Raw genomic sequence first — 27279 nt, forward strand, 5'->3', positions numbered from 1 at the left:
CTAAAAATTGCTCACTCTCTCTCATTCATGAGACCTATTGGCTCCAAACGGCTCATTCGCAAAATACAGTGATCCAAACTGAAAATGTTCAAAAAGATCTGGCTTCCACAGAAGAGTTCTGAGGATATGTGGTGCTATATTTGAAATAAGCTTATAGCCCCTGGAGGTTAAAGTTTAATTTGCTACGTTGGTTTAAAATTTTTTCAAAGGTGCCGTTTCTTTATTCGCACATTTACTGCAGTTACGGAGGATGGACGAGGAAAGCCCAGTTTCCTAGGGCTCGGACAGGAGGGGAGTCTGGTGACGGGAGGGCAGTGGAGCTGCTGTGGTGGCCGCGGGGGAGACTGGCTGCAAACCAACAGGCCTTACCCCTGACTGCACATGGGAACCCCTTCAAGCGTCCCCAAAATGTTAGCGTCCAAGCGCCACCCAAGGCCAATTACATTAGAATGGGAAGACTTCTAGAAGAAAAATGCATAATATAACTTTTTCCTTCTCAGTTTTTGCCAAATCAAGAATTGATCAAACTTGGTCTTGTGTCAAAAATTCGTTACGTTATTTGTTTAAAGAACTCTTCTGCCACACTGTACCTGCTGTCGCCTTTCTTCTTCTTGAAATCATCTCACCTGTAATACGTATTGTCTCGCTCTGTCCACATCTCCTGGTGAACTGAACCGTCTCATTATCATAGCATTCATTTCTGGGAACTAACCAGAAAGAAAGAAAATCTATTTAATGCTCTTGGGAGAAATCAAATGTTCAAACACTAGTAGGTAAAAACAGGTAAAAAAAATCCACAAAAGTGATGAAATGTTTAAATGATGGGGGCGGGGGAGCAGTAAACTAGTGATTAAAAGCAGCAGAGCTAAGAGGACGCCCGTATCTGGGTCCAGGGACGAGCTGGTGCACAAGAGGGGCAGCCGCTGACCCATGTCCACTCCAGCGTTCTGCTCTATCCTTGGTCCAGGGCTGCGTAAGAGAGGAGGAGCAAAAGTTCACCTCTAAAATCTCCTTACTGGCTTCTCTTAGGGATCTCAAGCTTTAGGGGCCTACCGGGCCTCTCCCCCGAGGTTTCTAATTAAGTAGCGGTGGGGCCTGAGCGTGCACTTCTAACATGTTCCCAGATGATGCTGGTCCTGCTGGTCTCTGCTGACAAATTAGAACCACTGGCCTAAGAGGAAGGTGGGCATTCTGCTTTTGGTACGAAACTGAGTGACACCCGAAGGCTACCAAGGTCTCTGAGCAGAGGGCATCACGGGCAGAGCTCCACGAGGCGGCTCGTGGAGGGGACGAGGGCAGCGCTGCTCGACACTGGCCGGTCCTGGAGTCACGTGACCCTGTGGCATATTTTTTAAAACTCTTCAGTCATTTCTAATATGCAGCCAAGCTTGAGAACCATCGAATTAGAGGAGACAGAGGTAGAAGCAGCAGTCGGGTTACTGCAGTAAATTCTGAAGACCAGTGGTAAGCTGATGGCAGCAAGAGGAAAACAGAAAACAGGTACAAGACGCATTGAAGACAAAATCTATATTCTACAATACTTAGCAGCGAGGTAGGAGAACTGTCACCATGATGAGACTTGGGAAGCCAGGACACCAAATCACTTCACTGTCTAGGCTGGAGCTCTGGTCCTGGTGCTGCCACAGCTGAGCTCCTCAGCCCCCTCATCTGTGTTAGGAAGGGGCTGAGCCACCTGATCAGAAATCTCTTAGTTCTACCAGCTTATGGGTCCATGAAATAAGAGGTTAAGAGGGGTCTGGTTCTGGCTGCAGCAGTGCTCACAGCAGCTGCCAGCGCTTCCCTGGCAGTGAGCCCGAGGGATGAAAGCAGTTGTGGTCCTGCAGCCACCGCCTCGGTATTATAGTAATCCTAGAAGGAAAAATAGGGCACAGAGAGAAAAGTCTCAACTAGATGATGGCAAATGAGGAATTAAGAATGTTCCTTTCAGAGCAAAGTACGTGTCCAAACAAAGCAGAGGCTGCTAGTAACATCCTTATGAAATTTACAGAGCCGGCAACTGGTTAGTTCTTAAATGAAAACCAGTAATTAGTTTCAGGTACTGGCCTTTTAAGAATAAAAATTGAAGTTTCATAGGAAACAAATGAGGAAAGCTCAAATCAATTTTACTGGTCAAAAGTCAAATCAAGTAGGCATTGGTCTTAGTTTCTTAATACCACATTTCAAAATTGGATTTCTAGAAGGCTGTATATCCTCAAAGCTAATGTGATACTGTCCTGGGCATCTGGTAAAATTACCATTTTTAGGGTAGATGAGCTTTTTCTGCAGCACCAACAACGATGGTAAAATGTGCTGATTGGGTGGTTTCTCTGATTCCTTTTACTATAAAAAGCACTGAGAAAGCAAAATTTGAAAAAAAAATTTTTTTTCTTCATTGAGTGTGACTACATCCTTCCTTTGGAACATGTAGTGTGTGCAATCTTAATGCACAAATATCAATATCAAACTCTTCCCTGAGGCACTCCCCTGTCCCCAAAATGTGTGAGAAGAAATGAGAAACGTTAACAGGCAGGAGGAACACTGGCCTGCCTGCAGATTTGCTGAGAAATAAAGTTCCTGTTGGCCTAGGCTCTGATTTCAAGAGTAGGAAAATCACCTGTGGATGAATCAGAGTCCAACTGTGAAATCTGTCCACAAACTCACGACAAAGGCGATCAGTAAACTGTAGTGAGCTTGTTACTCAAGCAAAACCTGGGTGACTCTAAGGCCCCAACAGTCACAGCAAGCAGAAGCCCGTGCAGCTGGTGCGGGGCTGGTGCTGGTGACAGCAGTGGAAGCACGACTACAGGCTGACATTTAGGTCTGCTGACTGATCACAGAAGGGAGAGACGCAGAAGAAAGGAGAGAGCTTTTAAAGGGTATTTGGGAACTAATGGAATCTCACCAAAAAAAGAAAACACTTCCATTTGGTTTCTGAAGATCTTGAAATCCAACCTCTATTCTTTAAAGGTTTACTTTAACATAAGGTTTTTGTTTTTATAGACAGTATGTGTGCACATATACATGGAAGGACAGTCATCTCTGGGACCTCCCCAGAAATCCAGAAGCTTTTCTTAAATCCCCTGTTGTCAAGAAACCCCTTCAGAGAGAGGTCAAAAATAGTGAATTCCAGACAGAGGGAGTTTCTATCAACAAACTCCAATTTCAAGACAACCCAGCATGCTAAATGAAAGAGGAAAAGTGGTTTCCCAAGGTTGCTTGTCTTGGTCCAGTGAAACCCCACGTTCATAAGCAGAAAAGTTCAAAGACTAATTTATCTAATCTGCAAACAAAACTCACCTACCTATGGAGAAAGATGACAGACATCTTGCCACTACTCCACTAAATGGGCAGGTTAAGGACAAATACTGAAGGCCGACACTGAGACTCCTCTGAGTGTCGTCAGTGCCTTTTCAGTGCGGGATCAGCCAGTCCTCCGCTCTGGGCGGCCTCCCAGGGCTCAGGCCCATGGGGCACTTGCGCTGATCCCCACGAGCAGAGGCAGTAACACTGCAGCGTGTGGTGAAACGACACTGGTCTTTGAAGACGTGGAGTGTTTAATTGCCTGTTGTGCCGTTTACCAGAGGTTTCATTCTGGCCAAGTTTTGAGCATCACTTTCTTACTTGTAGAAAGCACATAATACCTACCACAGAAAGGAGTTGTGAGATCAGAGTTAACAAACAAAAGAATCCTTTGCAAATTATAAAAACAATGCATTTCCATTAAATGGAGATACTGCACATTCTCATGTTATTTTTGGAACTTGTTTTACCCCAAATCAATTTTAGCTCCAAGATCTTGACAAATTTCTGACCAAGAACCTAATTTTTGACAGTATAATCTGTTGTAGAGCCTAAACTTGATGTTTTAGTTGAAAAGAACTTAGACGTATCTGACCTAACTTTTGGCCCAAGCGCCGTGAGACAGAACAATCAGTCTGCTTAGGAAACAAGTCCTGTCCAGAGCCGCGTCCTGCTCGGCCTTATTTGTGTCCCTTTTCTAAGGCTGCACGATGTGCCTTTTAACTCCTTTTCCTACTGCCTTCTGCACAGACAGGAAAAGCGCTGTCTGGTGAGGATGAGTGTGTGCCTTGTGATGCTGGGATTTCCCAGTGATACACACAGAACTGTGGTTTGGGACACTGGAAGCTTTTGTTTGTTCCTTTTCCTTGCCTTTTTTTTTAAACCATCATTTTTTAATCTCTTGTACATAACTGACAAGTCAACCTGTAGGAGTGGTCCATTCCCCCGACTTTGCCCCTCCATATCTGAACACAGAATTAGTCATACTCCTTTGTGTAGAGAAAAAAGCAAATGCATTTCTTTTGAAATATGTTCGTGGTGAAACACAATCAGAAGAGGCAAACATTCTCAGTCATCTTAAGATTGAAGCAGGACTCAGCTGTTAACTTAGTATCATGGGGCTCATGACAGTTATTTACACTTGTAAAGATTTCTATCAGCACAGCCCCCAAGGCTTTTTAGTAGATGCAGGCTTCTTCAGGGGAAGGTGCCTTCCTCAGGCATCCTGATAACCCCAGGGCTGCAGCAGCTCAGGGCACTCGGCCCAGCTGGTTTTCCTCATTCACATTTCCTCACCGGGGCCTGGGGAACAGACTCGCGTCTGCAGCTGTGCACACGGCAGCCAGCGCCTTGTCTTCCGAATCTGAGGATGCCTTACATTTACGTGGCTCGTGAATCCTCTGCTTTTTTGTGGGTTAATGGTTAAAAAAAAAAAAAAAATGTCCCTTACTCATGCTTTAATGCACACAAGGGGATCTGACAGATTTTTGCCAGAACGTGGCACACGTATGAATACTCTTCTTGAGTTCTGGGTGGGCGAGTCAGTCTGTGTGGGAGGAAGGAGCCGCGCCCGGCAGCCCTTGCACTTCTCACCTCTGCCTCAATGTCCTGAGACGCTGCCCGGAGCCTGGTCACCAGCGCCTCCATTCCCTGCCCTCGTTCCTGGGTTGACCGCTGTCCGCTACTGCGCCACCCAAGGTAAGCGGCCCAGCCCCCAAGCATCAGCCTCCTCTGAGGGTCACCCTGTTTACAGCTCTACTAGATAGTGACTGAAAGATGACCTCTCCTTTCTTGCACCAGCAGCTGATCGAAAGCAAGGTTTCTGTAATATCAAAATGGAATCGTCGAGGTCTACGGAAGACATGATTTATCTTTGTAAATTCTGAGAAAGAATAGAGGCAAGATCTTCAGAAGACTAAAAGTTATAAAATTTTAGATCAAAGAGCTAATTTCTGATTTCATGGCATGGCGATGACCATTTTACTGCTTTGCTCAATAACAAATTAAATACTACTAAGATGAAAATCTATTAAAAAGCTGTCCAAATACCAGCTAATGCCCTACTTCTTTCAAAGAGCGTCTGGCACAGCCAGAAGCAGCGTGGCCAGGGGCCAAAGCAGGCTCTGGAAACGTCTGCCTTGCAAGTCACCGCAGCATCTCTGAAGCTTCTCCTCAGCTTTTCATCCATATTAAGGAGAATATGAAGGTAGCTTAACTTACTTTCTTAATTGGCAGCCCCTCAACCTGGAGAAAGGAGGAATTATGTGGTTCTAGTGCATTCCACTGACTTCTCGACATTTTTGAGGCAATGGCTGAGGCTCTCAGAGAGCAGCAAACAGTTCCATTAAACTTCTAGAACTGGAGAATTTCTCATGCTTGGAGGCCCTCCTGTGCCTGTTTGAGGGGCTCTGAGGCACAGCCAAAGTCCAGCCCTATCATCAAGATGTAGACACCAACCGCCCTGTCAGTGCCCAGAACACACGGAAAGAGTCACAGTGCTTCCTTACATGCACACAGTGCTTAAGTTACACAGTATCTGCATGAACAGCATCTCAGTTAATCCTCACAATGACCTTGGGAGGAAGGCTGTCATCTTCTCAATGTTACAGATAAGGAAACGGACAGAGTTTAGATGTGGAATGACTGGCCTGGACACCTCAGTCCTGGAACTAGGATCAAATCTAGAGCTGTGGTCTCTTAGAAATGCTTTCCATCTCCTCCTCATCTAACCTTCCCATCAGCCATGCCTGGCAGGTCCTGTTCCTGCAGGGCTTCTCAGCAATGTGTCCAAGGGAGTTCACAAAACCTACCTGCTGGGACTTCCCTGGTGGCACAGTGGTTAAGAATCCACCTGCCAATGCAGGGGACACAGGTTCGAGCCCTGGTCCGGGAAGATCCCACATGCCACGGAGCTACTGAGCCCATGTGCCACAACTACTGAGCCCGTGTGCCACAACTACTGAAGCCCACGCGCCTAGAGCCCGTGCTCCACAACGAGAAGCCACCGCAGTGAGAAGCCCCCACACTGCAACAAAGAGTAGCCCCCTCGCCGCAACTAGAGAAAGCCTGCGTGCAGCAACGAAAACCCAATGCAGCCCCCAAAAAATCCCCAAAAACCTACCTGCTGACAAGCAAATAAGACAGGACCGGTGGCTAACCCGAGCTTCAGGTCGGCCGAGGTCGGCTTGCCCATCCGGTCAGAACACGAGGTGAAGTCCAGGACGTCATCTATTAGCTGGAAAGGGAGAAAGGGCTGTCACAAGCACCACCATCCCAGTGTCCCCGCCACCCTGCCCGCTGGACCAACAGGCCGCACTCTTACAAAGCAGCGGACCAACCTGAAAAGCGAGTCCCACGTTTTTTCCGTATTGATAGGCAATTTCATGCACCACTGGGTCAGGGCATCCCAGGACAGAGACCTGAAACAGAGGATCCTGAGATAGGCTGCTGGCAGGGCGGCAGCCCCTGAGGGGGAGTCACGCCTCCTTCCTCTTAGAAAAGAGGCAGTGAGGCTACTAGATTATGTGCAGTCAGGAGAGACTGCTATCAGGAGACCAAACACGTACAAAGTACCTGTGTTTCAAACGTTTGTAATAAAAGGATTTCAGCCTCAGATTGTTTTCTTAAACTTTAAGGAAACTCTCCTTTTCCCCCTTCTTTCACAGGATAAGCCATCTTTCCCACCGCCTAGAAAAAACCGAGTTACAACTACACCAGTTGTGCTGGTCAGCCTTTTTGACATGCAAATGAAACAGACTCTAGTATTTGAAATGCTGGCTTCCAGCACTCAGCAAACCTGGCCCAACTGTTGGCATTATTTTTATTTTTCTACCGACTTACCCTTAATTTTAGAGATAGATATCTAATCTGATCTAATTGTACACAGGATGTTGCCATGTTTATTTCCCCATTTGTAGTCCTTTCTTATAATAATTTTTGGTGATTTCACTTAATTCTGGAATGCTGTTATTTCTTGATGTGTCTGTAATAGCCTCAAGTCTCATGCCCCTGTTCCTACTGTTTCCATATTTCTCTCACAAGAAGTCATGTAACTGTATAAAAGCCTTTTTTCCCCCCTTTCCAGTGGGGGAGAAACAGGACTTCTAAGTCTTCTGTAAAACTCCAAAAACCCAGCTGGCACTGGCCACTCAGTGCATTTCCCGCTGCTCTGCCAAGCAGGCCCGGCCACACCTCAGAGAACAGAGATGGTAACAACCAAAACTGGGTGGGGGGGGGGAGGGACACGCCCTACGGGAGAGGGAAGGTCCGCACTGACCCCCGAGAGCGCCGGACGGTGCTCTTCTGGCCCGCACAGTCACCACGTGACCTTCGTGTGTCACTGAGTCTTTCTGCGCTTCAGTTTCCTCATCTGTAAAACGCAGGCTCTTAAGTGCCTACCGCAGAGGGCTGCTGCGGGGAATACGCGTGATGCTACCTGTGAACGCTCAGCACAGCGCCGGGCAGCTAGTTATAACTGCGTATGTTTGCTGTGCCTGTGAACAGTCCTCCTCCTCCCCCTCCACTGGATGCGGAAACAGGAGCCTGGAGAGTGTCCAGGCACCGCTGCTGCGGCCAGAGCACATCACCTGCTCGGCCCTGAGAAGGTTTCCGATGACTGGATGAAGTCAGTATATATACATATACACTGTATAATGTTTGGCCACACAGCCTCGATAAAAACGCACACATCATAAAAGGCCAGGCGGCCACTTACTCGAGTGAATAATAAACTCAACTACTTTCAATAGCAAAGACCTTACCACCGGCAGGCACTGACCCAGAGGCTGTAGGGAGGGATCTATGAGACCACCCAGGAGACAGTGCAGAAATTTTGAAAGAAGAAATGCATCAACTTGTCTGAGAGAATGAGTGTATGACAAGGCTTGGGCAGCCTGGGATACGCTAAGCTCAGAACACAATGACACCCCCTTCCAGGCAGAAATAACTCATAAAGCAATTCTGTACACAGGGTAATGCTGTTTCCTCAACACAAAGCAGCACAGAAATACAAACTTCCTTCCTGAGAAGTCAAAGATTTTTAAAAACTCCATTCTATTTCTAAACTCAAAGAATTAAAATTTATGGAGTACCTATGATGAGCACTTTACATTATCTTAAATTTCACAACATCCCATAAATATTTCTTCTGCGGTTGACGACACAGTAAAAGCTAACAATCACTGAGCACGCTCTATGGGCCGGCGCTGTTCTGATTTCTCACATTTTAACTCACTGAGGAGGCAGCTGCTGAGACACAGAGGGGACCAGACGCTGCAGGACAAGGAGACGGCGGAGTCAGGACTGGGCCCAGGGGGCCTCCTCCAGAGACTCTTCTTAGCCACTCGGCTACACTGCTTCTAATGGGCCTCGAAGTCAAGGCTCAGAGAGGCCAAGTCACGTGGCCCAGGACGCATAAAGCCGTGAGGTCTGCCTGCGCTGCCCGCTGCAGCTCACAGGCGCGGACACAGAAGCCCTCTGCTCCTCAGCGGGCAGCTCCCGGCCCCCAGGCTGGGAAGGGACATTTCTGCTCAACGTCCACCAGTGCAGAGCAAAGAGCACCCCTCACCCCTGCAGAGGCCTGCTCCCCCGACCCAGGTGAGGACTGTCTGCATCTGTCCTACCCAACCAGGAAAGGCAGAAGCAGTGCAACCCCCAAAAGGGAAAAGAGGTGTGCTGATGGAAATGAAGGCTTCTGTCCTCAGCATCACAGAGGTGCCTCACATCTTTCTGGAGGAGGGTGGAGAACAAAGAGTGATTAGGTAAAAGAAAGCGGAGCTCAGCTAACTGTTCTGCCTGAAGCAGGCCCGCAGCCAGGCCACGTGGTGCACACGTGCGTCTTTTGGGGGAAGGTCCACACCTTTCAGGAGACTCTCCTACGCCTTGCCTCAAAAAGGTCAGAAAGTCCTGTTTACACTGGCAGGGGCACAGCACTTGACATTTATCAAGCATCTCTATCTTTAAAGGGTGTGTTTACACCACTGTAAGAGTTAATATACGTACCGTGGTATTATTTATCAAAAATAATGGAGGGACTTCCCTGGTGGCGCAGTAGTTAAGAATCCACCACCAATGCAGGGGACATGGGTTTGATCCCTGGTCCAGAAAGATCCCACATGCCGCAGAGCAACTAAGCCTGTGCGCCATAACTACTGAGCCTGTGCTCTAGAGCCCATGCACCACAACTACTGAGCCCACGTACCACAACTACTGAGCCTGCGCTCTAGAGCCCACGAGCCACAACTACTGAAGACCGCGCGCCTAGAGCCTGTGCTCCGCAACGAGAAGCCACCGCAACGAGAAGCCCGCGCACCGCAATGAAGAGTAGCCCCCGCTCGCTGCAACTAGAAAAAGCCCGCGCGCAGCAACGAAGACCCAACGCAGCCAAAATAAATAAACTTAAAAAATAATAATAATAAATAAATGAAAATAATGGAGATTATTGGAGCTCCACCATTACATAAAAAATATCAAAACAGGTTGTTGTCAGAAACCAACGGAAAATATTGTGAGAAAACATTTTTAACATAGTTATCACAGATAATGGGCTAATATTCTTAATATATAAAGAGCTCTTTAAAACTGAGAGGGAAAAAAGACCAACCACCCATTAGAAAAATGGGCAAAAGACATGAGTAGACAATTCACAAAAATTAAAGACATAAAAACGGCCCTTAAGCATCTTAACAGGAGTTCTACTTCACTCAAAAGGAGAGATGTAAATTAAAACCCCGCTGTAATACCATTTCTCATCTATCAGACGGTCAAATATTAAAGTCTGAGGCCACGTTCAGTTAGTGTGGCTGTAGGGAAACAGGCAAGACCCGCCCCTAAACTGCTGGTGGAAACGCATACGCACAGCCCTCATGGAGGGACGTTTGATAGAGTCTAACAAAACCACATACACCGTTACTTTAAAACAGAGCCCAAAGGCACACCTCTAACAACACAAAAATACATCTGCACAAGCTTAGTCACTGCAGTGTTATTTGTAGTTATAACATATCAGAAATCGGGACATCCGTATATAGGAGTGCTGAGTAAACCATGCCATGCCCACACGGTGGGATACGATGCAGCTGTTTAAAAAGAGGAAGAGTCTACAAATCGGCATGGACTGACATCCATTGTATATTGTTAACTGCAGAAATCAAGTGCAAGAGCAACACAGAAAGCAGTAGAGTATAATACTGATTTTTGTTGTAAGAAAAAAGGGGAAATAACATACATGTATGTGCTCATTTGTGTAAAAAGAAACACAGGAAGGAGGAAGCAGACACTACGGAGACTGGTGACTTACAGGGTGGGTGGAAAGGATCAGGTAGGGCCAGGGTGAAAGGGATGAGCGGGCAGTCACCTCTTGTACACTTGACTTCCGGAGCCACATTAATGCTTCACACGCTAGAAACAACGATCACCTCGAAACCAAAGCACAAAATCAGTCAGAATGGAGGGGAATCCCTAAAATGGAATAAAAAGGAACCGAACTATATTTCAAATAGTAAAACCACTGCACTGAGACAGGGAGAAAGGTCAATTTTGAACACAGAACCTTGACAATGTTATCCTCAGGCTAAAGACAAAAGGAACTGTAAATACTGAACTATTAGGTTTTTTCACAGAGATATGAGCCATCAATTTTTAACCCCTATGGTATATTCTAGGACTGAGCAAGTAAATATGTTGTGGAGAATGGGGTCCACGTTTCTTACTTTTGGGGAAGGAAGTTACAAATATGGGAAGACAGAATGTTGGTATAAATCATGAAACCTATAGTATGATAACAGTATGGTACCTCAGGGGTTTGAATAAACACAGATGGATAGAGAAAGACCTAGCTATACACATATCCACATACAGAGATTATACACACACAAATTCCCTAGCTCTGTCCACTGGGAGGGCCTAGGAGCAATGATACCCAGTGTCCAGGCCTTGGTTTCTGAATACCATTCTCCACCAAAAGGAACCAGCGCCCCTTGGAGAAATGATGGATCCCAGCACTGGGGAGGACAAGACGAGCTTGGAACATCTCCTGCCAGAAATTAAGGAAGTACTGAAAGAATGACAGGGACAGATTAAAGGACACAGGAGTCAGGTTAAAGGGCCTTTCCCATTGCCCAAATATGGGACAACTGAGCATTAAAATAACAGTAATGGTTATAATCCATAGACTAAAATAGAACCCAAGAGTCCATATAGATAAGCTCTTCCTTAGAATAAAACACCAAGTCTACTGTAGAAGTGATGTGCAGAAGAAATGATGGAATTAAACCGTCATTTGGCAACTGTTTCAGGAAAGAATCACAAATAGATGTTAAAACCACAGTCAGAGTTTGATATGAAACAGAACCATTTACATAACCTCAAAATACCTCCCCCAAATAGGGAAAAACAGTAAACTTAAATGGAAGAACCTGGTAGACATGACCTTGATCAAGTGATCAAAATGAACATACCGGTAACAGGACAAAGGGACATGGTGCACCCGGCCTCCCCATGTGATGACCTGAAGGGACAGCACTGCTTCTGTTGTGTGCCTGCCCCAAATTCACAACCTTGGACCCCATCTTGAGAAATACCACACAAACCCAACCTGAAGGGCTCAACAACATAACTGGTCTGTACTCTTCAAGATATCAAGGTGATATAAGGACAAAGAAAGACTGAGAAACTGTTCCAGATTAGAAGAGACTAAAGATTCAGGACAGAGGGAGGAGCAAGATGGCAGAGCAGGAAGACGTGGAGCTCACCTCCCCCCACAAACACATAAAAATACACTGACATGTGGAACAATTCTCACAGAAAACCAACTGCAAACTGGCAGAAGATTTCATATACAACCAAAGCTACAAAAAAAGATCTCTACGTAACTGCATAGGCCGGAAAAAAAAAGGCATCAGGATGAAACTGGTGCCCCTGGGAGGGATGGTGAAGGAGGAGAGGTCCACAAAGGCAGGCCCTCACCCTGGGGCGCACCCCCGTCTGCCGGGAGGTCCACTGGGACAGAGAGAGGGGCTGGGGGGGCCTGGACTCTGCTCGTGAGGAGTGCATGTGTGCGGGCTTACGAGCAATCACAGCCAAAACGGGCACTGCCACCTGCCACCTGCCACCTCACCGCACTTCCCAGTCCAAAACACACGCCAGACGGGGCTACTAGCATAAACAGCAGCTAGGCACTGAATCTCAGGAGGACAGGGGTGGACGGGCCCTGGAAGAGGACTTGGTCTAGTTGCATGGAGACAGCCGGGAGGGCCTGGTGCGTGGTCCAGGCCAAACCTCAGAGCCCACTGTCTGCATGCACATAGCGGGGGTGGGTCCATCAGCGGTGGACTTGGTATGCAGACTTAGTGCACACACCGGGTGATGCCACAGAAATGCTCGTCTTGGGCGGACAGCCCCTGGGGAGGAGTATGCAGCAATTCGTTCCCCAGCAGCTATGCTCTGTTTTGCCCGCCCCACACCGCAGCTTGGAGCCGGTTCTGGGGCCGAAAGGTCCTGGGAGAGGCAGTCCAAGTCCCAGGCAGCAGCACAGCCACCTGCAGCCACAATGCCCCAGCCCTTAGCACCAGCCCACTCCACACCACAGCCTAGCACTAGGTCTGGGAAAAACATAACAGAGAAAGGGACATGACCTTGGGCTGCTTCTGGGCAGAGCTGCAGATGCCTGCACTGGTGGCGCATAGTTTCATGGTGGCCACATGGGCCTCACTTGCTTCAGCACTCACCTCCTTTGGAACAGAGCACACTCTCAAGGGCAACAGAGCCTTATTGAACCCAACCCTTAGGGCACCTACTCCAACACCTGGGGAGCAGACCCTGCCCCTGACAGGGCTGTGACAGCCACAGAGCAAAGAGGAGGCCCTGCCCAACTTCCAGTGCAGGCTCTGGTCACCACAACACCAATCACACCCCTTATCAAGGGGATAATAGCCAGCACACTCTGAGGAAAGACATGGCTGGCATCCACACCAAAAACAGGCCTCACACCAAAAATACTGGACTCACAGTCTACATAGGGACACTACCACATAAAAGCACCCCTTGAAGACCACAGTAGAAAACTGATTCTCCTAAATTTGTAGAAACAGAAAGTTAAGTAAAACTGGAAAAGCAGAGGAATTACTCCCAAAAGAACAAGAGAAATACCCTGAAAAAACAACCAATAAAACAGAGCTCACCAGTCTACTAGACCCTGAGTTCAAAAAGGAGGTAATAAAAATGCTAAAGGAGTTAAGAAAAACTATTGAAAGAAATGCAGATCACTGTAACAAGGAACTAGAAACTGTAAAGAGGGACCAATCAAAATTAGACACATCATTTATCAAGATAAAAAACAATCTAGAAGCAGACTAAATAACGCAGAACAAATATGTGATCTGGAAGATAGAATAATGGATATCACCCAATCAGAACAGCACAAAGAAAGACAAATGAAAAAAAATGAAAGCAACATACGAGACCTATGGGATAATATAAAGCGTGCCAACCTATGCATAATAGGGGTTCCCGAAGAAGAGAGAGAGAAGGGGACCAAAGACGCATTTCAAAAAATTATGGCTAAAAAAAAAAAAAAAAAATTATGGCTGAAAACTTCCCAAACCTAAAGAAGGAAATAGATAGCCACGTACAGGAAACACAAATAATCCCAAACAAGATGAACCCAAACAGACCTACAACAAAATATATAACAATTAAAATGGCAAAAGTTAAAGATAAAGAGAGAATTCTAAAGGCAGCAAGAGAAAAACAGAGTCAGTTCCAAGGGAACCCCCATATAAGGCTATCAGCTGATTTCTCTGCAGAATCTTTGCAGGCCAGAAGGGAGTGACATGATATATTCAAAGTCCTGAGAGGGAAAACCCACAATCTAGGGTACTTTAATCAGCAAGATTATCATTCAGAATAGAAGGAGAGAGAATGAGTTTTTCAGACAAGCAAAAACTAAAAGAGCTCATCAATACTAAACCTACCCTAAAAGAAATATTGAAAAGCCTTCTCTAAATAGAAAAGAAGAATCTATAGGAAAGAGAAAAACATAATAGGAAAGGCAAATATATAAAAGGACTGAAGATCACTTAAATAAGACAGCACATAGATTAAGAAACAATCAAAAAATTTTGTAAAAATGATTATAACTACAATTGACAGCAAAACGATGAACATGAAGATGTAAAATAGGACATCAAAATCACAAAATGTGGGGGACAGGAGTAAAAAAATGTAGATCTTTCAGAATGTATTTGAACCTATCAGTCTAAAGTTAAGTAGATATTGCTATGAGTCTACATACTTGAACACCAGGGTAACCACAAATCAAAAACATACAACAGATTCACAAAAACCAAAAAAGAAAGGAACTCAAGCATAATACAAAAGAAAACCATGAAACCACAAAAGGAAAAACAAAAAGAAGAAATTATCAAACAAGAACTACAAAATCAACTGGAAAACAAGGTTTAAAATGGTAATAAATACATACTTGTCAATAATTACTTTAAATGTCAATGGACTAAATGCTCCAATCAAGACACAGAATGGCAGAATGGATTTAAAAAAACCCAAAAACCTACAATATACTGCCTACAAGAGACTCACTTCAGGGCGAAAGACACACAGATTCAAAATGAGGGGATGAAAAAAGACATTTCATACAAATGGGAAGGACAAGAAAGAAGGCATAGCAATATTCAAATTAAACAAAACAGGCTTTAAAACAAAGTGCATAAAGAAAGACAAAGAAGGACATTATATAATGATAAAGGGATCAATACAAGAGGATATTACAGTTGCTAACATATATCCACCCTATATAAGAGCACCTAAATACATAAAACAAACACTAACAGACATAAAGGGAGAAATCGACAGGAATACAATAATAGTAGGAGACTTTAACATCCCAATGACATCAATGGACAGATCTTCCAGACAGAAAATCAATGAGGCAACAGAGGTCCTAAATCACACAATAGACCAGTTGAATTTAATTGATATCTACAGGACACTGCATCTAAAAAAACCCAGAATACACATTCTTCTCAAGCATGCATGGAACATTCTCTAGGAACAGACCACATACTAGGACACAAGATAAGCCTCAACAAACTTAAGAGGACAGAAATTATTTCAAGCATCTTTTCTGGCCACAATGTTATGAAACTAGAAATCAACCACAGAAAGAAAAAGGGGGGAAAAAATGAACACATGGAGACTAAACAACATGCTACTGAAAAACCAATGGGCCAATGACGAAATCAAAGAGGAAATCGGAAAATACCTCAAGACAAACAAAAATGAAAACACAACCTTACAAAAATCTACAGGATGCAACAAAAGCAGTTCTTAGAGGGAAGTTCATAATGATACAGGCCTTCCTCAAGAAATAAGAAAAATCTCAACCTAAACTACCACCTAAAATAATTAGAAAAAGAACAAACTCCAAAGTCAGCAGAAGAAAAGAAATATAAAGATCAGAGAAAAAAAAATAAAATAGAGATTAAAATATCAATAGGAACTTCCCTGGTGGCGCAGTGGTTAAGAATCCACCTACCAATGCAGGGGACATGGGTTCGAGCCCTGGTCTTGGAAGATCCCACATGCTACGAAGCAACTAAGCCTGTGCTCCAGAACTACTGAGCCTGCGCTCTAGAGCCCGCGAGGCACAACTACTGAGCCTGCATGCCACAACTATTGAAGCCCGTGTGCCTAGAGTCTGTGCTCCGCAACAAGTGAAGCCACCACAATGAAAAGTCCATGCACCGCAATGAAGAGTAGCCACCGCTCGCCACAACTAGAGAAAGCCCGCAGAGCAACGAAGACCCAATGCAGCCAAAAATAAATAAATAAATAAATTTATTTTTTTAAAATATCAATAAAACCATGAGCTGGTTTTTTGAAAGATAAACAATATCAACAAGCCTCTAGCCAGGAACCACCAAGAAGAAAAAAGAGGACCCAAATAAACAAAATAAGAAATGAAAGAAGAGAAGTAATAATCGATATCACAGAAATACTAAAAATCATAAGAAAATACTATGAACAGTTATGCCAACAAATTGGACAACCCAGAAGAAATAGACAAGTTTCTAGAAGCATACAGCCTGCCAAAACTAAGTCAAGACGAAACAGATAATTTGAACAGTCCAATCACTAGAAGTGAAATAGAATCTGTAGTAAAAAAAAACTCCCTGCAAACAAAAGTCAAGAACTGGATTGCTTCACTGAGGAATTCGACCAAACATACAAAGAAGAACTTACACCTATCCTTCTCAAACTATTCCAAAATACTAAAGAGAAGGGAACACTCCCAAAGTCATTCTATGAAGCCACCATCACCCTCACACCAAAACCAGGCAAAGACACAATAAAAAAAGAAAATTACAGACCAATACCTCTGATGAATATAGATGCAAAAATCCTCAACAAATATTAGCAAACCAAATCCAATAATACATAAAAAAGATTATATACCACGATCAAGTTGGATTCATTCCAGGGTTGCAAGGATGGTTCAACACATGCAAATCAATCAATGTGATACATCACATTAACAAAAGGAAAGACAAAAACCACATGATCACCTCAATAAATGCAGAAAAAGCATTTGATAAAACTCAACATCCATTTATGATTAAAAACTCTCACCAACTGGATATAGAGGAAACATATCTAAACATAATGAAAGCCATTTACATCAAACCCACAGCCAACATAATGCTCAATGGTGAAAAGCTGCAAGCCTTCCCACTAAATTCAGGAACTTGACAAGGATGCCCACTCTCACCACTTCTTTTCAACATAGTATTGGAAGTCCTAGCCACAGCAATCAGGCAAGAAAAAAAAAAAAAAAAGGTATCCAAATTGGAAGAGAAGAGGTAAAACTGTCTCTATTTGCAGATGACATGATACTCTATATAGAGAATGCTAAAGACTCTACATAAAAACTATTAGAACTAATAAATGAATTCAGCAGGATACAAGATTAATAAAAAGAAATCTGTTGCATTTCTTTACACTAACAATGAAATATCAGAAAAAGTAAAAAAAACAAAACAAAACAGAACAAAACAAAAGAAAAACTCATTTAAAATCACATCAAAAAGAAAAAAAAAAAAAAAAAAACCCAAAACCAACTTAGGAACAAACTTAACCAAGGAGGTGAAAAATCAATATGTTGAAAACTATAAAACATTGATAAAGGAAACTGAAGATGATTCAAAGAAATGGAACCATATCCCAGTCTCGAATTGAAAAAATTAATATTGTTAAAATGGCCATACTACCCAAAGCAATCTACAAATATAATATAATCCCTATCAAAATATCCATGACATTTTTCACAGAACTGGAACAACTAATCCTAAGATTTACATGGAACCACAAAAGACCCAGAACTGCCAAAGCAATCCTGAGGAAAAAGAACAAAGCTGGAGGCATAACCCTTCCAGACTTCTGACAATACTACTACAAAGCTACAGTAGCAAAGCAACATGGTATTGGCACAAAAACAGATAGATCAATGGAACAGGATAGAGAACCCAGAAATAAACGCACACACCTATGGTCAGTTGATCTACAACAAAGGAAGCAAGAATGTACAATGGAGAAAAGATAGTCTCTTCAACAAATGGTGATGAGAAAGCTGGACAGCTACATGTATATCAATGAAATTAGAACACTCCCTCACACCATATACAAAAATAAACTCAAAATAGTTTAAAGACCTAAATATAAGACATGACACCATAAAACTCCTAGAACATAGGCAAAAAATTCTTAGACATAAATCACAGCAATATTTTCTTAGATGAGTCTCCCAAGGCAAAAGAAATAAAAGCAAAAGTAAACAAATGAGACTTAATCAAACTTAACAGCTTTTGCACAGTACTGTAAGGGAAATCATCAACAAAAAGAAAAGACAACCAACCTATGGACTGGGAGAAAATATCTGCAAATGATGTGACCATTAAGGGGTTAATATCCAAAATATACAAAGAGCTCATACAACTCAGTATCAAAAAAACAAACAACCCAATCAAAAAATGAGCAGAAGACCTAAATAGACATTTCTCCAAAGAAGACACAGAGATCACCAACAGGCACATGAAAAGATGCTCAACATCACTAATTATTAGAGAAATGCAAATCAAAACCACAATGAGGTATCACCTCACACTGGTCAGAATGGCTATCAACAAAAAGTCTACAAATAAATGCTGGAGAGGGTGTGGAGAAAAGGGAACTGTTGGTGGGAATGTAAATTGGTGAGGCCACTAGGGAAACAGTACGGAGGTTCCTTAAAAAACTAAAAATAGAGCTACCATATGATCCAGCAATCCCACTCCTGGGCGTATATCCAGAAAAGATGAAAATTCTATTTCAAAAAGATACATGCACCCCAATGTTCACAGCAGCACTATTACAATAGCCAAGACATGGAAGCAACCCAAGTGCCCATCAAGAGACGATCAGTTTAAGAAAATGTGGTGTATATATATACAATGGAATATTACTCAGCCACGAAAAAGAATGAAATATTGCCATTTGCAGCAACATGGATGGACCTAGAGAATATTATACTAAGTGAAGTAAGTCAGAGAAAGACAAATATTATATGATATCGCTCATATGTGAAACGTAAAAATCAATACAAATCAATCTATGTACAAAACAGAAACAGACTCACAGATATAGAAAACAAACTTATGTTTACCATAGGGTGCAGGGATAAATTAGGAGTATGGGATTAACAGACACAAACTACTATAAGTAAAACAGATGAGCAACAGGATTTACTGTATAGCACAGGGAATTACATTCAATATCTTATAATAAACTATGGTGGAAATAATCTGATACAGATATTACTGAATCACTTTGCTGTACACCTGAAACTAACACAACTATACTACAAATGAACTATACTTCAATTTAAAAAAAAAAAAAAAGATTCTTGACAACTAAATGCCACATGAGATCCTGGGCCAGAAAAAAATTTTCCCATTTGTTACTGATATAACAATATTACAACAACTGTTAAAATTTGAATAAGGTCTATTTGTAGATTAGATAAGAATATCATAACCAAAAAATAGGTGTTCAGCAGATATGACCCACAAACCAAAATTCTGTGGTGGCCCTCTGTAGCTTCGAAAATGGGGTAACAGGAAGACAGTGAATTGATTCCAGGCCACATGCAGCACTCGAGAGAACAGAAATTCAGAAAGAAATGAGAAAAATACATGAATCTGCAGGATTATCATACCCAGTTCTGGGTTCAAATCCCAGCTCAGCTACTGTCTGACTGAGTAACACCGGATGGGCCACCAGACCCCTCTGGTCTCATTCCCATCAGATTTTCTGGGGAACGAGGCATAGTGTTCACTGGTAAGCTACACAACATATTTTGCATGACTATGTGTAGAAACAAGGAGCCAATCATCTTTTAAGATTACTTCTATTTTTAACATCAATCAGTGTCCCAAAGCAATCCTAAACAGCCCTCTCTTAAACTTAATACTATTTTCCATTAAATAGCTCTTAGGACAATGAATTATAAGCTATTAAGTTTCCTTCAAATTCCCATAACATCTTGGAATTCCATTAGTTCTTCTGTAATGATTCTGATGTTTAAATTCTCCTTACTCCTTCCTTTTGACATCCCTAATTTGCTTTGCATGCGTTCTTTCAGAGCTCACGTCTTTGCGTTTTAAGTACCAAGACTGCACAAAAATAGCATTTCTGAATATATAACACCTCTGGAACATCTCTACCCATAGGCACTTAAATATAGAAACTTTTATTCAGAGCTCACATTAAGATTCTGTTTTATTATTCCAATAGCTCTGGAGCTTAGGAATAAATCGCATGAAAAGTGGGTAGTTCTGGGGTGATGCCAGCATGCCTCCTAGTGGACAGTATAAAACATTTCATTTTTAACGAGGTTCGGGCCATATTAATATGCAAGTCCACTTTCAACTTGCTAATCTGTGAAGGATGAGGTCCTCTTTATAAGCGAATACACGTGCTATCCTGTCTTTGGCTTCCTAAGCAGCGGACAGTGAATTACGTCTTTCCGAGATGATGTGGCTCCACTTCTGCGGGCCCCTGTAGGATTCGATCACCGAGTGCACTAGTTCATATTCTGGCTCCAGTGCCGCGCTGCTGCCCTGGGCCTGTGTGGACAATGACCCTCAGGTTTTCCAGTTCCAACAGCCCCACTAACTGCTAGTGCTTCTAACTGCAGCCTCAGGCCTGTGAAGTTGTTACTGAGCTTCCCCTAACACAGTAATGTGCCTTATGAGGATGGGTCTCCATCTTCATGGAGATTTTGGCATCAAAATCCAACGAAGAATTAAGGTCACAGCCTTTATGGCCCCCATTTTAAATCAGTTATTCTTTTATTTAGCATTCTAGTGTCTATCATATTGTTGTCTGTCTCTCTTTTTTTAGAAAACTACACTCGCAATTTCTTGGAAATAATAAAAAAAAAAAGAAAAGAAAATGCTCTTCCAATAAAAAGACAAAAATGGCTGAGATTGTGGCCAGCATGTTCTACATAATTCACATTCCTTAGGGTTTCACTTAGGTCTTTTTAGGAAGAAATGTTGCCCTCATTCTTTTCTGGCTCACAATTACACATTTCTTGACACTTTTCCAAATAGAGGCACTATTGGCAAAGGACTTTTTCACCTGAGAGGCCTGAGAAAAAGCTCTCTTTAACTGTAATTATGGTATAATTATTACGTAATTATGTTAATTATGTATCACGACAGCAATTGACATTTGGCCCTTAGAAGTCTTCCTTTCTTGTTGCTTTAATTACAAGGGACTCTTACTTGCCCAGTTTTCATCTCATTTATACCTGCTAGGCTGAGAGACAGTCAGATGAACAATTCTATGGAGAGAATTGTCTCTCATTCATGGGCTAGCAGTGAATACCACAGTTTAGTCTACAGATTAAGGATAATACTAACTGATTTTTAAAAAGAAAAACTATGCGAAGAGTAGAGGGAAGGCCAAAGAGAAAGCAAGGGGTAAAAAAAGTTATGGTTCACACTCAATTTATACTCGGAAGGAAAATGGCTTGTTTATATATCATATAATTGGGAGGATCTACTACTCATAAAAAAAGTATATAGAACACTAGTACAATCTGATAGTTATATATTTTCTCCCAGGTCAGTATTATACTTAAGAACACAGCACTTCATTACTTTTTATACGTAAAACATAAGAAACATTGCGTGTGATAATCACGAGAGAAACTATTTACGGTAAGTTGTTCAAAATGTTATACCATTTAGGGACTTCTCTGGTGGCACAGTGGTTAAGAATCTGCCTGCCAACGCAGGGGACACAGGTTTGATCCCTGGTCCAGGAAGATCCCACATGCCGCAGACCAGCTAAGCCCATGCGCCACAACTACTGGGCCTGCGCTCTAGAGCCTACAAGCCACAACTACCGAGCCCGCATGCCACAACTACTGAAGCCTGCACGCTTAGAGCCCGTGCTCCACAACAAGAGAAGCCACCACAGTGAGAAGCCCGTGCACCACAACAAAGAGTAGCCCCTGCTCACCGCAACTAGAGAAAGCCCCCATGCAGCAACAAAGACCCAACACAGCCAAAAATAATAAATAAATTAATTTTTAAAAAAATGTTATACCATTTGGAAATTAGATTGGGGAATATATTATAAAGCTTATTTTGATTCAATTCTTGGGAGGAAAGATGAAAAGTTGATGTCTGCATAGCAAAAGAAGACAGCAAAAATGGAAACCTCAGCAGAAGTTCTCCACTGTCTGGGGATGCAATTCTTTTCTCAATGACCTCTTGGGACTTTGGTTACTATTTTAAGGTTCTCCAGTGAAATTTTTTTAGGAGAATTAGCTCCCAAGAAAGAGCTAGGAGGTTTGTTTGTTTGTTTTAACTTGAAAAGAGACAGAACGTACATACTGCTTTACAACTGTTGGCTATCAGACTTGCAGTCTTCTTGAACGTCTTTTCAAGGTAGTGTGCAAATCTTTCATTTTCATTTTCTTTTGACCCGAGCTGAAGAAATTCACCTATAAAAAAGGAAAGTGGTCATGTGAGGGGTTTTTTTTTTGCTTGCCAAAAAAATAATATTGAATAAAAAAGAAGAAAGGTCAAAATTAACCTACCACGCACCAAATCTTCAATCACTTGGGTTAAAATAGATACAACAGCTGTATTTCCAATTCGTGCCAGAGCTATCGATGCTGCAGAAAGAATTAAATCGCCAGCAAGGACAGCCTAGAAAAGAAGAGAAGAAAACCTTTCAGAGAAAAGTATCTGAGCATCAGAGCCAACAATGAAGTTAACTTCTCAGAAGAGAAACAGAATGCGAGGTAAGGGTCATCCTGGATATAAGTTTTCCCCCTTCCTCTTCCTCAGCAGGATTATGTTATAATCAGCTACAGATTTGGGATGCTGTTTGAACTGGATGGGCTCTCAGAGATGACCCAGTCTGCCTCTCCAGTTCAGAGCTGAAGAAATGAATGCCTGGAGACGGAAGTACTGACCCTCTGGCTTCATCCCTAGCCCCAGCAAAATGTCACTGCCTTCATTTAGTTGTGCTGGACCATTCGCTCTCCCACCAAACCATGCAGCTGTGCCTTTGCACTTACTGTTTCTTCTGCTCGAAAAAGTCCCTCCCCTTCATCACCCGGCAGACTCATGTGCAGAATTAGCTCAGGCGGCACCTGCAGGAAGTTCATTCAGACCCCTCACTCTGATCTTCTGTGAGCACAGCACCCCTTGGATACTGCTGTCTTCCCACATTTTTCCTATTTACCAAACTCCTAAGGGCATGTAGCGGGAATTATCCAGCTAGTACTTAGTACGCACCAGTGCACGGCCCAACCCATGCTTTTCTCAATGAAAACTAAACCAAGGAATCTTGGCTCCAAGTTCAATGCTCTTAGAACGCTATTACACTGCCCCTCATTCCAGGACAAAATATTTTTCTCACTGAACACCAATCAATATTTTCCCAATCTTCTTTAGATTGTGAATAAATGTCTGCATTGTATTTGCAACTAATTATAAGTTATTCATGACCGAATTACATGCTGTACTCAAATACACTAATTTGCATACTTAAAGATATGGATAGGTGTTATAGAGTAGTTATAAATGATAGAGTTTGTGGAAGTTTAATCCACAGAATTTGCAACATAACCAAATTTTAAGTTTTTTTATTTGTTGTTGTTGTTTTTGTTTCTGGCTGCATCATGTGGCATGTGGGATCTTAGTTTCCCAACTAGGGACTGAACCCGTGCCCCCTGCAGTGGAAGCACAGAGTCTTAACTGCTGGACCGCCAGGGAAGTCCCAAGTTTTTACTGTCTGTTAGTTCTCTAGTATCTAAAATTAGTGATGTTCAGTATGTTTACCAACTAATCATCATTTTATATAATGTATACTGTATAAGGTATCTTGATGTAAATGTAAATATACACTTATAAAGTCATTGTAGGACTTCCCTGGTGGTGCAGTGGTTAAGAATCTGCCTGTTAATGCAGGGGACACAGGTTCAATCCCTGTTCCGGGAAGATCCCACATGCCGCGGAGCAACTAAGCCCGTGAGTCACAACTACTGAGTCCGTGCGTCACAACTACTGAGCCTGTGCGCCACAACTACTGAGCCTGTGCTCTAGAGCCCATGAGCCACAACTACTGAGCCCACGCACCCCAACTACTGAAGCCCGCACATCTAGAGCCCGTGCTCCACAACAAGAGAAGCCACCGCAATGAGAAGCCTGCCCATTGCAACGAAAAGTAGCCCCTGCTCGCTGCAACTAGAGAAAGCCCACGCGCAGCAGTGGGAAGACCCAATGCAGCCACAAATAAATAAAATTAAAAAATAAGGTCATTGTACACATTATGATTTATAGGTACACACACATCCATCATCCACCCTACATCATTAGCAGCTGAGGGCTCAGGATCTCTAGGCTTTTGCCTCTTTCCTCTCCTGGTCCTGGGGATCCCAGAGGCCAGAAGTTTCCAACCTTTGGAACTGAAGCTGCCAGACTGGGGATGGCTGGGGTGAGGGGTTAAGGGAAAGAAGGGATAGGGACCCAGACAGGGGAATGAGGGTTCACGGAGGAGGTGCTGTACGAATGGATTTTTATTGGTAACACAGCAGTTTTGTTTAACGGGCAAAAAAGGGGAGACTAGCAGGTGGCCCCATGCAGGGCAGACCAGCCTTGCAGCTGAAAGAGGCAGGTGACAGTGGAAACACGGTCTTCCAAAGGAGGCCCCCGGGACTTTTCTGGTGGCGCAGTGGTTAAGAATCCGCCTGCCAATGCAGGGGACACGGGTTAGAGCCCTGGCCCGGGAAGATCCCACGTGCCGTGGAGCAACAAAGCCCATGTGCCACAACTACTGAGCCTGTGCTCTAGAGCCTGCAAGCCACAACTACTGAAGCCTGCGCACCTAGAGTCCGTGCTCCGCAACAAGAGAAGCCACCGCAATGAGAACCCCGCACACCACAACGAAGAGTAGCCCCCGCTCACCGCAACTAGAGAAAGCCTGCGTGCAGCAACAAAGACCCAACGCAGCCATAAATAAATAAATTAATTAATTAATAATTTAAAAAAAGGATGGAGGACCCCAACAGCAGAGGCAGTCACAAGAGGGGACCAGTCAGGAGAAAATCTTAACTTGTTCACTTAATCCTTCTCCTTTGCCCAAGGGCTCAAGTATAAAGCTTTAAGGACAGGCCCTGAAAACAGACACAGCAGACTGTAGGACATGTCATAGAGTTACCCAGGGCCTCTCCAAAATGAAACTCCACCCTTTTTTACCAACATTCTGATGTATGGAATTCTATCAATAGGACATAAAACCTTTTCATCTAAAATCGGAAATAAAAGGATTTAACAAAATCATGTGCACTAAAGCAAAACCAGCATGTAAAGATAATAATTAAGGTATATTTCTTCTTTGAATACGATTAGAAAACAGGTGGGAACCAGGTATTACAGACATGTGAGGGAGGGGAAGGTATGGAGAGGGAAACCTCATTCACATTAATGTTTTGTTTGTGCTTCAAATGGGCAGGATGGCCAAGGGAGGGGCATGTGTGGCGGGAGATGCCTGCTCCCAGAAGGCCCGTGGGTCTTCCCTTTTATTTGCTGAATTTCATCCCCTTCCTCAACCCATGATTTAAACATCCTTAAACAAGATGCCACATTCTACACACCCCCTTCAAGAAATGCTAATAAAATAATGTGGAAATATGCTTTAAAATATACATGAACTACTCAATTATAAAGCTTCTGTTTAAAAAGGTAGAAGTTTCACGGGAGAACAGTATACCTCTGAGACTGATACAGATGTGTATGAATATATGTGTGTGTATATATGTCTGTGTATTTATACATATATATATATATTTTAGTTTTATTTATTTACTTGCCTTGAAACTCTTGCATGTGGCAGTTAGTAAATGGTTAAGCAATTAAAGTGAATCTGAGTAATGTAAGCCCCAAAGTAAAAGGTGTAGATTCCTCATGAAATATGCTTTTTGGATAACTACAAAAATCTCCTTCCTTAACCAAATTCTATATAAAACTGTGAAGAAGCAGAAACACTAAGTTTATTTTTCTGTGCTGTTATCCATGATCAAACATCTGTATATAGACCAGACATGAAAACTATTTTGAAAGCTGGAAGGCCACATTTGATGAAGCATATTTCACTTTTTAATGAGACAAATCTGAAAAATAAATGCAATCCAAAGAGTATGGGATTTAATAAGAAAGATTTAAAAAACCAAAAAGCCGTACCTTCTTTTCACCCCAGATCTTATTAACTGTGTGTTTTCCTCTTCGGGAACTTGCATCATCAATGACATCATCATGGACCAGGCTGGCAGTGTGGATCATTTCTGCAATTAAGGCTATGGCACGCTGGCTTGCTTGCACATTTCTAGTTAACAGAAAGCAATGCTTTTTAACAGAGACGCCTCCTATAACCTTCTCAGCAATCATCTTGTGAAAACTGGACATCGGATCTAGGATAAAGAATTTTATTTCTCTAAGAGAAACTATATAAAAACTTTGGCTTCCCTACACAGCCAATTCTATCATTTGGAGAACATTTTAAAAATGCACAAGATACCCTGCACCAAGATTATGTTTTCGGGACACCACACTAAGAAGTAGAATTTGTATAATTAACAACAAAAAAAGGATAAACACCTGAGATGTCTGGGTATCTGGCTGAAGAATCATCTTTATGTCCTATAACAGTGGTCTTGGTCAGTTGGTCAAGTTTACAGTTAGGTTACAATTAAATTTCAGGGGTGGGTGGGGAAGATGGGTGAAGAGCATTCTAAAGAAGTGTATTAAAGAACCAATGGTCACTGTGTTCAAAGCTTTTAATAATGTCTTAAATATTTAGTAAGAAGACCTTGATAACCAAGAGAGCTGGAATTCATAATTCCAATTGGCTATTGATATTGGTTACCAATATGAATTGATAATTCATATTGGAATATGAATTCCAATTCAAATTTAACCTGTGCATTAGAAATTTAAACTTTCATTTCCCAGATTTAACACAAAATACAGGAGAAACATTCCCAAGATGATACCTGGATGTGACTTTTACAGTTAAAAGGGAACCCCAATTTCTTTTTAATCATCATTATTCTCACCATCATCATCTATGGGAATTTTAAAAAACTGCATTTTAAGAAAATCAAACTGGAGAAATAACCAACTGAATTTTCTGAATCTAAAACAGAAGCCTGGCTCAAACACACGCTAATCAAATGTTTTATTTATTCCTATAGCTTACTTTTCAAATATCACCACGTTCTCTCTTAGAGGGGAGAAAACTGAGAGGGATACTGAAATGTGACTTTTTTTCTTTAAAAACCTAATCTGAACATCTGCAAAAGCCAGTGCTCATTCTAATTCCTCAGATCTAGCAGAAAGCCATGAAAAA

At 42.6% G+C, this 27279-nt stretch overlaps 1 protein-coding gene across 10 annotated transcripts in view; it reads right to left on the minus strand.

The window, feature by feature from the left end:
- PDSS1 (decaprenyl diphosphate synthase subunit 1) overlaps nucleotides 1-27279 on the minus strand; it is a 58213-nt gene that overhangs the window by 14898 nt on the left and 16036 nt on the right. For 7 of the 10 annotated variants that reach the window (XR_014242628.1, XR_014242629.1, XM_082385595.1 and 4 more), the window contains 6 exons: nucleotides 26115-26256; nucleotides 22463-22574; nucleotides 22257-22366; nucleotides 6639-6719; nucleotides 6422-6535; nucleotides 627-707 (listed from right to left, as the gene is read on the minus strand). Coding sequence is in view for 8 of the 10 variants with exons in the window: in XM_082385595.1 (XP_082241721.1) it covers nucleotides 627-707; nucleotides 6422-6535; nucleotides 6639-6719; nucleotides 22257-22366; nucleotides 22463-22574; nucleotides 26115-26256 (640 nt within the window). In the remaining 2 variants the exon portion in view is untranslated. The other 3 variants (XM_082385597.1, XM_082385598.1, XM_082385601.1) reach the window with 3 other exon arrangements.

This window comes from Balaenoptera borealis (assembly GCF_965194805.1).
Source record: "Balaenoptera borealis genome assembly, chromosome: 3".
Lineage (NCBI taxonomy): Eukaryota > Metazoa > Chordata > Mammalia > Artiodactyla > Balaenopteridae > Balaenoptera > Balaenoptera borealis.